Here is a 15,856-nt window from a genome sequence, read left to right as displayed (position 1 = left end):
ACATGTTATTGATTATTGATGTAACATTTTATTGGGGATCTCATGATCCACTTGCTTATTTGTTACGACTGTACTTGTTTTGGTGAAGAAAAAAGTCAAAAAGTTATCTAAATGGGGTAAATAGTCTAAAATTGTATTTTAAAACTATTAAGGGTGATAAAATATTCACATTCCCTTCCTTTCATTTTAGAAAATAAACACCAAGGAGGATAAGAGAGAACATCAGATAAATATTCAATTTTGGTGGTATGGAACCACAAGTAACCGGGATAAAAGTGGTGCCTACCTCTTCTTGCCTAATGGAGAAGCTAAGGTAAAACAATTTTTTTAAAATTTAATAAAGGCAAAAATACTGGGAATACTGGAAATGCTTGTACCCATACAGCATTTCTGGAAAGAAAAATGGTGTTGTTTGATGGCTTTAGCTATGATCTGTTGAAAAATGTTAGAGGTGTGCTGTTATTAAACAAATACAGACCCAAGTAACAAAATAAAAGAAACTCTTGTGGAACAGTGAATGGCAGGACTAATTCCATGACAAAGGGAATGATGATGTAAGGCATAAAAACTGAAAGAACTGTGGATGCTGTAAATCAGAAACAAAAACTGAAATTGCTGGAAAAGCTTGGCAGACTTAGCAGCATTTACAACAAATGGATTGCAGTTAATTGAGAAGGCAACCCATGAACATCTACTCAAGGGTGACTAAGGAATAAGCAATAAATGGTGGTGGAAGGCAATGGTGAGATAAGCTTGTAAAGGAAGATTGAGACTATTGGGAAAGAGCATAGGGAGTGGGCTTAATTGAATGTAAAGTTTTTTTTTTCTCCTCCAAACCTATGAATAGTTTTAAAATGTGAAAGTAATTGAAGTAGGAACTTGAAGAATTAAATCGATCTATTGCTTCTTAACTGCACCATAATTGCCTTGTAATATAAATTACAACCTATGTCTACTCCCAGGTTTAGTTTTACTTTTTTTTGTAAACTGATATTTTAAATAATTAACATTCCCTTCATCCACCAATAATGCACAGTGGCACAAGTGTGTACCATCTGCAAGATGCATTGCAGCAATTAACCAAGGCTCAATAAAGATTGAAAGAACTGCAGATGCTGTAAATTAGGAACAAAAGCAGAGTTGCTGAAAAGCTCAGCAGGACTGGCAGCATCTGTGAAGGAAAAGTCAGAATTAATGTTTCAGGTCTGGTGACCCTTTCCCAGAACTAACCAAAACTCCTTTGACAGCACTTTCCATTTGTTTGACCTCGACCACCTGCAATTCCCTCTTGTCCAAACACTACCCTAAGTTGGAACAATGTCGCTGTTCATTAATTGACACCAGAAAATTACCATATTTTATCAATTATTCAATTTGTGGTATAAACTGGATGTATGGTAAAAGATATATCAGAGACAATAGGGCTGAAATCCCACAGATGCCCTGCAGGCCTCTTTCTGGAATAATGCTGAAGTCTAATAGAATCCTGCTAATAAATTTTCAGATCCACGGAAACAACATGAGCAAATTGTCTATGTTTCAGCCAGAGAGAGGGAAATTTAAAATTGATTTCGGTAAATTCTTCAAAGAGTAATAAACACGTTACATAACTCCAACTTTGTTAGCTAAGGCAAAGCACCGGCACAGTGGCTCACTGGTTAGCACTGTTGCCTCACAAGCGCCAGGGACCCGGGTTCGATTCTACCCTGGGGCCACTGTCATTGTGGAATTTGCACATTCTCACCGTGACTGCATGGGTGTCCTCCAGATGCTCCGGTTTCATCCCACAGTCCAAAGATGTGCAGGCTAGGTGAATTGGCCATGCTGAATTGCCCATAGTGTTCCCATGTGTAGATGAGGTGAGTTTACTGGGGAATGGGTTCTGGGTGGGATGCTCTATGGGTTAGTGTGGACTTGTTGGGATGAAGGGCCTGTTTCCACACTGTAGGGATTCTATGATTCTGCGAAAATAGTTTAAGAACGTTTTCTATATGAATAGACTTGATCATCCAAATCCAAAACCCATATTCCAAATTCTCTTTTTGTCATCAAAGGTCAAAAATGATGCAAATTTTTATATTAAAATCTTCAAAACACAAGTTGTACAAATTTTTGTCATACAAGCTTAATCATACATGTCCTAACTGAAAACATGCATCAAACTGACAGCCTTGCTTATCAGCACTTGTTTTAGTATATTCTATGTTCGACAACATAGCTCATAGAAGGAGGAATTGACTTTATGCAAAAATATCATTGACAAATATATAACCAAACACATCTTCCCTGCCCTTGAATAACTTTTCCAAGATTTTTGACTTACTATCATCTGCAGTCCTCCATTACATTCAAGAATGGAACAGGTGTATTAATGTGACAATAGTGAATCTTTGAAAAACACACAACTTTAAATGTACATTAGAATGCTACTTAGTAATTTAGAATACACTAATCTAAATTATTTGAACCTTCATTTCTAGCTGTATGTTCCTTCAGAACCTCCTATCTTGAGAATAACTCGTGGCCCACTTTTCTCAGAGGTGGTATGTATCTACCAACACTTCACGCATTCAGTACGGCTCAGTAATGTGCATGGTAAGAATAACTACTGTTCTGATAAATTTTTGTGTCTATTATAAATTCCTGATTCTTTGACTCTAAAACTTATTATTAATTGCTTCATAATACATTCTAGTAGTGCTACAAAAAACACACACTTTGTCAAAGCATTTTTTTAGTCTCTGATTTGCTCTTGTGTCCACTGTGTTTATGTGGCAAGTGCAGTTCAGTTTCTGGTCAATGGTTATTCCCAGGTTGTTGATAGCAGGGGATTCAATGATGGTAACACTATTAAATGTCAAGGGAGATGGTCCATGCCTGGCATATTTGTGGCATGAATATTACATGCCACCTTTTGGCTGAAGCCTGGATATTATCCAGATGTTGTTGCATTTGAAAATGCACTACTCCGGTATCAGAAGAATCATGAATGGTGCTGAACATTATACAAACATTGGCAAGCATTCCCACTTCTCATGGAAGGAGGGAAGGTCATTGATGAAGCGGCTGAAGATGGTTGGGCCTAGGATACTACCTTGAGGAACACCTGCAGAGATATCCTGCAGCTCAAATGATTGACCAACAACCATGACCATCTTCCTATGTGCCAAGTATAACTCCAACCAACAGAGTCTTTGTCTCTGATACCCATTGTTTCCAGTTTTGCAAGGGCTCCTGATGCCACATTCGGTCAAATGTGGCCTTGATGTCAAGAGCTGTCACTCTTACCTCACCTCTGGAACTCAGCTCTTTTGTCCACCTTTGAACCAAGGCAGTAATGAGATCAGGAGTGGTCCTGGTGGCATCACTGAACAGGTTATTGCTCAGCAGATGCTGCTTGATAGCACTGTTGATGACACCTTCTATCAGTCTACTAATGATTGAGAGTAGACTGATGAGGAGGTAATTGCTTGGTAGATGCTAGTGCTGTAACTGTACTGGAATAGCTTGGCTAGGGATGTGGCAAGTTCTGGAGCACAAATCTTCAGTTAGAAGTGCCAAGTGGATGATCAATTGCAGCCATCCATTGGAATGTTGTCAAGGCCTGCAGCCTTTGCAGCATCCAATGCCTCCAACTGTTTCTTGTCATTTTGTAGAATGAATCGAATTGCCTGAATACTGGTAACTGTGATGTTGTGGACCACTGGAGGAGGCTGCGATGCTATTTCTGGTTGAAGATTGCTGCAAATGCTTCAGCCTTGTCTCTTGCACTGATGGCTGATCTCTTGCATCATTGAGGAAGTGGATATTTGTGGAACTTCCACCATTTTCTGAAGAAGGATCCCAACCCAAAACATCAGCTTTCCGGCTCCTCTGTTGCTGCCTGGCCTGCTGTGTTCCTCCAGCTCCACGCTGTGAAATCTCAGACTCCAGCATTGCCCCACCCACCATTCATGATTGGATGTGGCAGGATTGCAGAGCTAAGATTTGATCCATTGGTTGTGGGATTGCTTGACTCTGACTGTCATTTGCTGTTTATGCTGTTTGGCATGCAAGTAGGAATGTTTGGTAACTTCACCGGGTCAACATTGCATTTTTACACAATTCTCTCTGTTGAATCGAGGCTGGTCACCTGGCTTGATGGTAGTGGTTGAATGGGGATATACTGGGCCTTGAGGTTGCAAATTATGTTGGAGTATAATTCTGCCACTGCTGCTGATGGCCAACACCACCTCGTGGATGCCCAGTCTTGTTGCTAGATCTGCTTGAAGTCTTTCACATTTCGCACTGCTAACACAATGGAGGTGTGAAGGCGGGACATTTTCTCCACACGGACTGTGCACTGGTCACTCTTACCAGTATTGTCATGGACAGAACTTGCTGGTTGGTGAGCAGCAGAGTAGTGAGCCACATGCAATGTATTGATTACCAGTAAAGATTTCCAGTACAAGGTGGTGAACAGTAATGTCAAAATGTTTAGCTGCCTTAGGCTTCTTTCTGGCAGTGATTCAATTCTGAAGATTTCTTTGGGCATGGCTTTAAGGATCCTATTCATGCTGACAGCAGCAGGAAAAGCTGAACATTCAAGAGCCATACTGAAGAAAACTTCCTGGCAAGATTCAATAAAGTGGAATTGATATGGTAAGCTGACTTCGACTGTTGACTTTTTTTTGCTTCAGCGCATCTCAAGAACTTCCCAGAGTTGGTACATTAGTCATTCCAACACAGTTACATACCGCATGCATCCCGAGTCGGGGTTCAGGCAGAGAGATCATAGACATCTGAGGCTCAGCAAGTCAAATTAAAATCCCTGGTGGAAAGGGAAGCTTTAAAAGGGAGTGCAGAATTACAAGCTGGAAATGTTAGAACTATTGAAAAATGCTTACAACTCTGATCAAGTGTCACCACCTTGGCAGCAGACACAATGATATGTGCTTTCAGTAGGAGAAGTCAAATGTTACTGTAGTAATTCAAGCCAAAGTTGGAGACCTATGGGCATCACAAAGCAAGAGTTAAACTGATAAACGGGCATATTCAAAGCCTAATGGACAAGATTTAATGGAGGAAGGAAGTAAGGTGACTTTAAGAGGATTACTGAAAATGTGGGAGGTCCATTACTAAAAACCGTGCTAAGGTTTGGAGGCATTTATTCCAGCTGCACACGGTGTAAGTCATTCAGGAGAAATGAGGATTGTTATCAGAGCTTTCAGATTGCAAGAATCAGCCTGAAAGAAAATGATTTAACAGATATTATGATTACAGCCAGAAGGCAGTCGGATTAATTCAGTTGAGCAGAAAACAGGAATCATTTATTTAGGCTGCAGTAGTATGATGCATCAGGAAAAACTGCAAAATATGCTTCATTATACCTATGAAAGACATTTTTGACTGCTAAAACACAGGAAAACCTACCATCACCAACATGCCATTACTGCAAATTAAAAGCCTGTAAGCAAGGGAACTAAAAATCATAAAGTGAAATAAAGAACTGCAGATGCTAGAGATCTGAAACAAAAACAGAAATTGCTGGAGAAACTCAGCAGGCCTGGCAGCATCTGTGGACAAAAAGCAGAGTTAACGTTTTGAGTCCGGTGACTCTTCATCAGAACTTGTCAGTGTTGTTGATATAAAAAACTATATTGGGAAAACATGACACCAGCAACAAATTTGTCAGGAAAATTCAATTTTAGAGACGAATCAAACAGAACATTGATTTGGACATTATGGAAATGATAATTCTTAAGATACAGAATAGTAAATCAGATACTAAACCAGCAGATGAACAAGTAAATACACTTCTGTTTACTATTGAGAATATAACTGATGACATTGTAACTTGTCAAGGTGTGAAGGAAGAAACAGATACTTATGAAGAGCTACTGAAAGTCTTTGTCAATTATTCTCATCCCAGAGCAAATAAAATTATTGAAAGAGAAAGATTTATCAGAAAAGTTCAGCATTCAATAGAATCCATAGATACGTAGATTAATGATCCCTGCAGATTAGTGAGAAATACAACTGAAAAGCAATCTTACACCACCATCCTTTGTCTTCAACCTTCAACCCAGTTCTAAATCCAACTGGTTAGTTCTCCCTGTATTCCATGTGATATAAGCAGTCTACCATGAGAAACCTTGTCGAACGCCTTACTGAAATTAATATAGATCACATCCACTGCTCTGCTCTCATCAATCCTCTTGGTTACTTCATCAAAACACTCAATTAAGTTAGTGAGACATGATTCCCCACTCACAAAGCCATGTTAACTAATCAGTACTTGCCCTTCAGAATACACATGAATCCTGTCCTCAGGATTCAGCAACTTGCCCGTAACTGATGTCATGCTCACCAATCTATAGTTCCCTGGCTTTTCCTTTATCACCTGTCTTAACTAGTGGCACCATGTTAGTTAACCCCCAGTCTTCCACACCTGACCTGTGATTTTTGATGGTACAAGTATCTAACCAAGGAGCCCAGCAATCGCTTCCTATAGAGTTCTGGGATACACCTGATCAGGTCTCGTGGATTTATTCACCTTCATGCATTTTAAGACATCTGGTACCACCACCTTTGTAATATGGACATTTTTCAAGATATTGTCATTTATTTCCTCACATTCTTTATCTTCCATATGCTTCTTCACAGCAAACATTGATGCAAAATACTCTTTTAGAATCTCCTTCATCTCCTGTGCTCCACACGCACACAGTTTTGCTGATCTGTAAGGGGCCTTATTCTCTCCCTAGTTATCCTTTTGTCCTTCATGTATTTGTAGAATCCCTTTGGATTTTCCTTAACCCTATTTGCCAAAGCTATCTCATGTCCTCTTTTTGTCTTCCTGATTTCTCTAAGTATGCTCCTACTGCCTTTATATTCCTCTAGGGATTCACTTGATCCCTGCTGTATATACATGACACATACTTCCTTCTTTTTCTTGACCAAAAGCACAATTTCTCTAGTCATTCAGCAATTCCTATATGTACCAGCCTGGCCCTTCACCTTAACAGGAACATAATGTCTTTGGATGCTCGTTATCTCATTTTTGAAGAATTCCCATTTCCCAGCTGCCCCTTTCCCTGTGACTATCCGCCCCCAATCACATTTTGAAAGTTCTTGCTTAATACTGTCAAAATTGGCCTTCCTCCAATTTGGAATTTTAACTTTTAGATCTGGTCTATCCCTTTGCATCACCATTTTAAAACTAATGGAATTCTGGTCACCGGCCCCAAAGCGCTTGTCCACTGACACCTCAGTCACCTGACATGCCCTATGTCCAAAGAATAGGTCAAGTTTTGTGTCTTCTCTAGTAGGTGCATCCACATACTGGGATCAGAAAATTTTCTTATACACACTTAACAAATTCCTCTCCATCCAAGCCCTTCGCACGCTGGCAGTCCCAGTCTATGTTTGGAAAATTAAAATCCCTTACCATAACCACCCCATTATTCTTACAGATAACTAAGATCTCCTTACAAATTTGTTTCTCAATTTCTTGCTGACTGTTGGGGATCTATAGTACAATCGCAATAAGGTGATCTTACCGCTCTCATTTCTTAGTTCCACCTAAATAACTTCCCTGGACATATTCCCAGGAACATCCTCCCTAAGTACAGCCGTAATGTTATCCCTAATCATGAACACCACTTTCTCTCTTCTCTTGATTTCCCCCCCGACCCCCAACCTTTCTATCCCTCCTGTAGTATCTGTACCCGGAACATTAAGCTGCCAGTGCTGCCCATCCCTGAGCCTATGCCTATGTAATCGCTATATGATTACCCAGTCTCATGTTTCCAACCATGCCTCGAGTTCATCTGCCTTACCTGTAGGTCTGTTGCGTTGAAATAAATGCAGTTTAATTTATCAGTCTTACCTCATTCACTGCTTTGTTTTTGCCTGCCCTGACTGAATCGCTCCTTTTCCCAACTGCACCAGTCTCAGACTGATCTCTTTTCTCACTATCTCCCTGGTCTCCCTCTCCTGAATAGCTGTAGCAAATCTCTCCACCAGTATGTTAGTCCCCTTCCAATTCCAGTGCAAACTGTCCTTCTTATACAGGTCAGTTTTATCCAAAAGAGATTCCAATGATCAAAAAATGTGAATACTTCTCCTCTGCACCCACTCCTCAGCCAAGCTTTCATCTGTTGTATCGTCCTAGTCCTAACCCTCACTAGCTTGTGGCACTGGGAATAATCCAGGTATTACTACTCTCAAGGACCTCCTTTTTAAATTCCTGCCTAATTTTCTATATTCTCTCCTCAGAATCTCATCCTTTTATCTTCCTATGCCATTAGTTCCAATATGTACAATAATCTCCTGCTGGACCCTCTCCCTTTTGAAAATTCTGCTTCCTGTCCAAGATATCCTTGATCCTGACACCGGGGAGGCAGCACACCATTCTGACGTTTCTTCGGAGACTGCCAACATGTTGGTTAGCAGCTGAACGCGCTACGTAATTGTGCCACAGAGACTAGCTTGTTAAATTGTTTGAAGATGTTCACATTGTGTTTCAGAATGGTTGACAAACTTGATGGTGGAATCCTCCACTTTAGCTTCATGTCATGATTTTGCACCAACTTCACCTGCTCTGATTGACAACAAAACTTTCTCACACATCTAGTCACAGTCTGATTCTGCTCCTTTCATCAGGTGCTCGCAATTGATAGTTTACCCAGCTATGATTTTGCTCCCTTGTGCCATCTAGATCTACTCTGATTGGACAACTTGCTCATATGAGAATATTTCAGCTGTACCTAATGTGGAGCATTTTGGCTTATCAAAGACTTCATTTTATTTCTGTTCTGCTGATAGGAATAGTTGAAAATATCAACGCAACTGAGTTTCACGTCATCTGAATTTGATTCCTTGTGATCTTGTTGTACATAGGTATAGTAGAAATTCATTGAGATCTAATAATGGTAAATAGAGGATAAGATATAAGTAGACGTGTTCATCTAAATATCTAGATTCACTGCCCGATATGATCAGCGAGTCAATCCAGGAGCCATTTCAATGTAGAGTATGAGTTGAGGCTCTGATAAAGTTTGTGGAACTAAGAGATGAGAGAAAATGTGACCGATCATTTATACCCCAAGAACAAATTTTAAAAGTCACTTGGGTGTCCAGTAGTTTCTATTTTCATCTTCGTACTGGAAATATATTTAGAAATGCTTTGAAATTTCATATAATATTCTCTGTCTTTTGATTTTCCTTGTTCTCTTGATTGCCTAGATTCTGTGTTCTGAAGAAGATATATTGGGCTCAAAACATTAAGTCTATTCCTCACCTCTCAGATGCCGTTAGTCCTGTTGAATTTCTCCAGCACTGTTTGTTTTTATTTCAGATCTCCAGTATCCACGGTACTTTGCAAACACAAGGGTGATAGGTGTTTGGAACTCTCTCCCACAAACAGCAATGGATGCTGGATCAGTTCTTAATCTTAACTTAAAGATAGATAAACGTTTGTTCAGTAAAGTTATTCAGTGATATAGACCAAAGGCAAGTATCTAGGTTTTGGCCACAAATCAGTCATGATCTCAGAATGGCAGAACAGGCTTGAAGAGCTGAATGACCTACTCTTGTTCCTTTGTTCCTCATTGGATACAAGCCACTTCAGGGATCGAGAAAAAAGGCAGAGAGACCAAATTTAACAGTAAACAAAAAAGTAGATGAGTGGTAGTAGATAAGAATTCCAGATGATCACACTATTTTGAGAGTGTAAGCTAAAACCTATGAGAGAGAAAAGATTCCAAACATTCTGTTTGTGTATTGTTTTATATCTTGTTGCATCCATTGTTGGGTATGCTTTCTGTCAACGCAGTTGTTCATCTGTTGTAACTATGTAACAAAAACAATACATAAAAATAATTTAACCATCAAAGAATTATTCATTTATGGAATGTGGACATCACAGTCAAAGTCAGCACTTATTGTCCATCGCTAATTGCTGTTGAGAAGGTGATAATGAGCTACCTTCTTGAAACATTGCAGTCTGTATGATCGATGTAGGAAACCTAAAATGCTGTCAGTTACAACGTTTTGGCCCAGCAGCAATGAAAAAATAGTGATGTGTACCAAATCTAGGTGATGTGTAATTTATTGCAGCAAGCTTGGAGATGATGGTGTTCCCAGTTTTTGTTTAATTTATTTATTGTCACCTGTGTCTTGCTACAAAAATGCAGTGAAGAATGTTGTATGGTGTCACTGCTGTCTGCCACTTTCCAAAAATATAGAAAAATAAACCAAATACAATATAAGACTGAAAAATGAAGAATTTTAAAAAGTGCCCAACTTTACATTCCATCTTGGTAAATGCCCTGGCATAGGCCAGGGGCTTGGTTGTCAGGCGTGAGTCTCCTTCGCCACACTGCTGCCGCTGGAATGACAGTCGCTACTCTTTGGAATCATCTTGCCTCCGCCGATGCCCTCACATTGTGAGCCCTTGCTGGATCTTGCCAATGCACATGCCACCCATGCTACCTGGTACTGCACTGACCCAAATTCGACTCTGCCATTGCCATGAGTCTGCTTCGGGGCTGCTCGCCAATGCAGCTGCTGCTGCTGATGCTGCTGGGTCTCATACCAAACTGATTTCCCCCAGCTCCTTGAATCTGCACTAGGCACGGATGCCGTCAGGAAACCAACTTGCCTCTGACACAGCAGCGCTAGTCACTTGTGGCCCTTGTTCTTCTATGTGTTAGAGGCCCTAAGTTTGGAAGATGCTGTTGAAGAAACACTGGTAGATGATATATAATGTTATAAATGGTATATTTAAATTACAGATAATTAAGAGTATAAAGGTCAAGGGTGTGAAGAAAGAGTATAGGAGTGGATCTAATATAACAGCTCAAAAAAAAATGATGACCAAAATGGCTTCATTTTGTCTTGTATGATGCTATAATTTAAAAGAGGTTTCATATTTGTTTAGTTGGTTCTTGTATGATCATTATACAGAAAGATACTTTGCATGCAAGTTTACAGAGCCTGGAAAAATTGCTAACAGGAAGTGTCAACAAACAGTGTGTTTTCTCATTAGTTATTAAAAGGAACATATATATCCTCGCGAGTTTTGAGAAGATTTGTAGCTCAGGTTGAGGTTCTGGATGTGAGTTTGCTCGCTGAGCTGGAAGGTTCGTTTTCAGACGTTTTGTCACCATTCTAGGTAACATCATCAGTGAGCCTCCGACGAAGCGCTGGTGTTATGTCCCGCTTTCTATTTATATATATCCTCCAAAACAACACAGAGCAATGTTGTGCGTCAGATGGCATTTACTAGATATTTGGTGCTTGATGTGGAACAAATCTGGAGAACAGCAATGCAGAATTACTGTTAGTTTTTGTAAATATGTGTATTCAACTTATTTTTTTCTGATACAGGGATTGATGGACTGTCATTGGAAATCTCTAATATTGTCGATATTAGGGGTGAAATAAATCAAGAAATTGTCATGAGGCTGACCACAGATGTCAAAAGCAACAATCAATTCTACACTGACCTGAATGACTTCCAGGTACTTACACCATTTGAAATGTGTGCAGATAGCTTTAAAAGCAACTCTGCCCAAACAACAGTAATGGTTAATCTTAAATGTTATTAAACATATGTAGTTTACTTTCAAGGCAGTCATGGTGTCTTGTATTGGTGAAATCTGTTAGCAGTTTTAATTTAAATGTTTGCAGCATTCACTGGTTTTGCTTATAAGTTTATAATTAGAATGCTGATGGCATTTTTGTTTTAATTTACTTGAACTGAGCATGTGTTTTACCCACTTCAGTTAATAGAATTCTGGCTGTAATATTTGTAGATTATCACAAATACTCATCATGAGTATTATTGTTGCAGTTTTTTGAGTGTAATCAACAAGTTGCCCACATGCAGTAATGATAATAAGGGAATGACAAACTCATTCATTGTCTTTATTATACAGTAAAACGTCATACATTGATCTAATTATCAGTTGGCTGATGAACAATTTCAGAGAAGCTGATAGAGCTACAAATAAGTTGACAACTCAAAAAGTAACATGCAATTGACTAAACAGTCTAGAATAAAGGCACAAGGTGAATGTGATAGTTTTAATGTAACTAACTTGAATATTTTTATTACATTGAATAATGGGGTATCTATAGTTGACAAGACATATGACATATGATAAACATACGGTGGGTCTGTAATGGATCAGAATCTGAGCTCTAGATTTCTAGCACACGAGCAAGAACTTAATTTTATTATGTCCAATTTGGATCTTTGAAAGAAGTACACTGTAGTTGGTTCTGAAGAAGTCATATTGGACGCAAAATGTTAACTCTCCACAGGTGCTACAAGACTTGCTGAATTTCTCTACCACTTTGTAATTTTGTTTTTATTTTGGATGTCAGGCATCTACAGTACTTTGCTTTTACAGATGAATATGTTGTCTTTCAGATAAACATTTTTCACTGTTGTATCTTTTGCCGTTTATTGTCCAATTTCATTACTGAGCTAATAAGGCAAGATTAAAGCTAAGCTATGCATATTGTATCTGACTTGATGTTCTTCCAAAGCAGTATAACCTTATAAAAGCAAATTTGTACTTTTAAATTATAAGCTTTAAAAAATATAGCCAGCCTTAAAATAGCTACTTAATTACTTTTAACGTTTTGTCAACTAAAATGCGGTTGAGTATGTTAATTGGTTAATCTTACATTTTTTGCTGGCTCCTAATTATGTAATAAACCATAATAATACATGTCATTAAAAGAAGCTTCAAATTTGCACCTTATTAGTACAAAATGGCTGCTTTTCAAACAATTAAATAATGGCCTCTTTTCCTTATGAAACTTAGCAAAAGATATGTTTTTATAAAAAGCTTCTAAGATTGCCTGATTAAATCTTAAACTAAAATCTAAACTCAGTATTACTCACACTAGATGTGCAATGCTTTTCACTGAAAATGTTAAAATTGCTACTTTCTGGAGTATGTTGAAGTTATCTTATGATTCTCTTTCACAAAAATGCCATCCATGATGAAACTCAGGAGTAAGTTCTTTAGGAATCGAGTTTTACATGCATTTGAAAAGCAAGTAAAGGAGAAAGCATAGAAGAATGTGCTAAGATTTTTAAGGATTTCTCATTGAGGCATGGATATCACTGGCTGGGCCAGTACTAATTGCCCATCCATAAATCCCCTAGGAGAAGATGGGGGTCATCAAGAGCTGCCTGTTGAACTGCTGCCATCCTTGGGTTTAGGGACATTACAGTGCTGTTAGGAAGAGTGGCATGGGCAACTTGGGCCGAAGGGCCTCTTTCCATACCATAGTTTTATATGAATCTAAGTGTGAGTTTAGGTAGGAGGAATGAAGATAAAGAGTATTTCTTAAATGGTGAGAGATTGGAAAGTGTTGATGCCCAAAAGGATCTGGATGTCTTTGTTCGTATATCACTGAAAGCTAGCACACAGGTGTAGTGAGTGTTTCAGAGGTCAAAGAAAATGTTAGTCATTGTTAGAGGTTTTACGTACAAGAACAATGAAGTGCTGCCTCACTTGTACAGCTCACCAGTGAAATCGCACCTGGATTATTATTATGTGCAATTCTGATCCCATTGCCTAAGGAAGTGCAATAGAAGTACACAAGATTGATTCTTAGATTGGTGGGACTGTCCTACGAGGGAGATTGAGGAGACTGGGCCTGTATTCTCTGGAGTTTAGAATAATAGGAGGTGGTTTCATAGAAATTCGGAAATTTCTTAAAAGAATAGATGGAGTAGATTCTGGTTTGAATTGTATAACATTCCCTGGTTAACTATCCAGGTAAGTACGAGATCTGTCCCATATTTCTGAGTCTAGCTCAGAGTTGGTGATATTAACGAAGCATCCCAGAGAGCAGAGGAATTGCCCACTGGAAATTTAAAATCCGGGCAATTCCCACAAAGTTTGGTGCGTCAGGATTTTCACAGAGCCCTGATGCACATCTTCAGTAATATGTATGGTTTATAACAATATAGAGACCCCTTAGCAGATTTTTGACTCAGAATGATATAACCCAATAACTCAATATTCGAATTAGATTGGTTATATGGAAGGGAGTTAAGAACGTGTGGGAACAGAAAGAGTATATATAAAATTGCTTTCTTACATAGAAGGTAAATGTGAATACAAACTGAGCTGATGCTCTGGTTCTTGACAGTTAAAATGTATATTGAAGTTTGAAGCTGATTAGTGGCCTAGGTATCTTCCTGTTTTCAAATAGAAAAGATAGATTTTACGAGATTCTAGAAAAATACCGGTTACCTAATTCAAGGTGTTCTTACATGCCAAATTTATTTATTTCCTTGAGATCTAAGAAATTAGTGGGTAAATATACATTTTCAAGTTGATGGAATAATGGTCAGTGTTTCAAAACTTGATCTCCAAAATTCTAGAATTCTCTGTAGAATAACTGGAATCTGACTTAATAACATAAATCAATGGCCATTGCGTAACATCTCTATTTTCAAAAAACAAACCTTTGAACTCACCATGAGCAGTACTACAGGCAAGTGCCAATTTATTAGAAACCTCGCATATAGTGTGTGCCATTGCACTTTTTTTTTGTTTCTAAATTACACCTAATACTTAAATGTCATACCAAGGCAAATTTGCTGTGCTAATCTAATCCTCTGTACCTAATAGATGACTTTTTCCTAAGTGATTAACTCCAAAATCTTGTCTTGTCAGTTTTTACTTATACTTCTCCAATTGTTGCAACAAGCTGCGGAGAAGCAAGTTAAAGTAAATTGGTGGCAATTGACAGCTCCAAGCTGGGCACGGGTATAGGGAAGAGGAAATAATAGTTGTTACGTCAGAGTAATTTACACTTTACTTAATTTACTCATTGGAAATAATTTTTAAATTGCTCAGTTTAATTCCCACCCTGTACTGCTTTGCAACTCAGCTTGTATGAGATTTGTGTCAAACCTCAATTGAACCCTACAGCAGAAGAAATCACAATGAAATTCAAAGCAAAAGTATCCTTTATTGGTTTGGGAGAATATGTAGACTGTCTTCCTGTAAAGGATACACAATTCTTGTTTCTAAAGAAGCATCAGAACCTTATTTTTGGTTTTTGAAGAAGATCATCAGACCCGAAACGTTAACTCTAATTTTTTTTCTTCACGGATTCTGCAGACCTGCTGAGTTTTTCCAGCAACTTCTGTTTTTGTCCCTGATTTATAGCATCAGCAGTATTTTTGGTTCTTATTTTTGCTTTAGCTGGAACAGGAACTGAATTTCTACTTTGAGAAAGTTGTAGCTTATGTAAATATTTAGTCCCTGAATTTCAGTTTTCACTGAAGCAAACACCCATTGTTATCACTGTTGCTATGACATCTACAAACTTTTGCCCTTGAACTTTTTCATCAAAAAAAATCTCTCCAGGCATTTATTTACTAATAAATTATTCATTCAGCATTTGAAGCGTATTTTAAAATGTACTTAAAGCTAATTAAGTTCAACTTATGATTCTAGATACAGCCAAGGCAAACTTTAAGCAAATTGCCTCTTCAAGCTAACTTTTATCCTCTGACGACAACAGCATATATTCAGGACAATGATGTTCGTTTGACCCTGCACTCAGCTCAGTCTTTGGGAGTCGCTAGTCTAAAGAGTGGTATGTTTACTTTTCTTTCCTCATCATACTAAAATGACTATCATCACATAACTGCACTAAATTTTATCTGCCACTTGTACCCCTTCCCAACAGTCTACCTATGCGCGGTTAACTTCATATCTCTCTTCCCACACTTCACAGCATTTTCAGATTTTATGTCATCTGGAATTTTTTAAAATTTGTGCCCTGTTCATTTTGGAAGGGAGAACAAACAAAAGAACAGAGTAGTATT

General features: G+C 38.4%; 1 protein-coding gene across 2 annotated transcripts in view; it reads left to right on the top strand.

Moving 5' to 3' along the window:
• Positions 1-15,856, top strand: part of man2a1 (mannosidase, alpha, class 2A, member 1) — a 163,548-nt gene that overhangs the window by 124,842 nt on the left and 22,850 nt on the right. For both annotated transcript variants that reach the window (XM_059644699.1, XM_048527297.2), the window contains 4 exons: positions 191-313; positions 2,481-2,595; positions 11,374-11,507; positions 15,483-15,624. In XM_059644699.1, the coding sequence (XP_059500682.1) occupies positions 191-313; positions 2,481-2,595; positions 11,374-11,507; positions 15,483-15,624 (514 nt within the window). The remainder of the gene's footprint in view (positions 1-190; positions 314-2,480; positions 2,596-11,373; positions 11,508-15,482; positions 15,625-15,856) is intronic.

Source organism: Stegostoma tigrinum, chromosome 3 (assembly GCF_030684315.1).
Source record: "Stegostoma tigrinum isolate sSteTig4 chromosome 3, sSteTig4.hap1, whole genome shotgun sequence".
In the NCBI taxonomy this organism is placed as follows: domain Eukaryota; kingdom Metazoa; phylum Chordata; class Chondrichthyes; order Orectolobiformes; family Stegostomatidae; genus Stegostoma; species Stegostoma tigrinum.
Note: the sequence above shows the minus strand (reverse complement) of the source record. Positions and strands in the feature narration are given on the sequence as shown.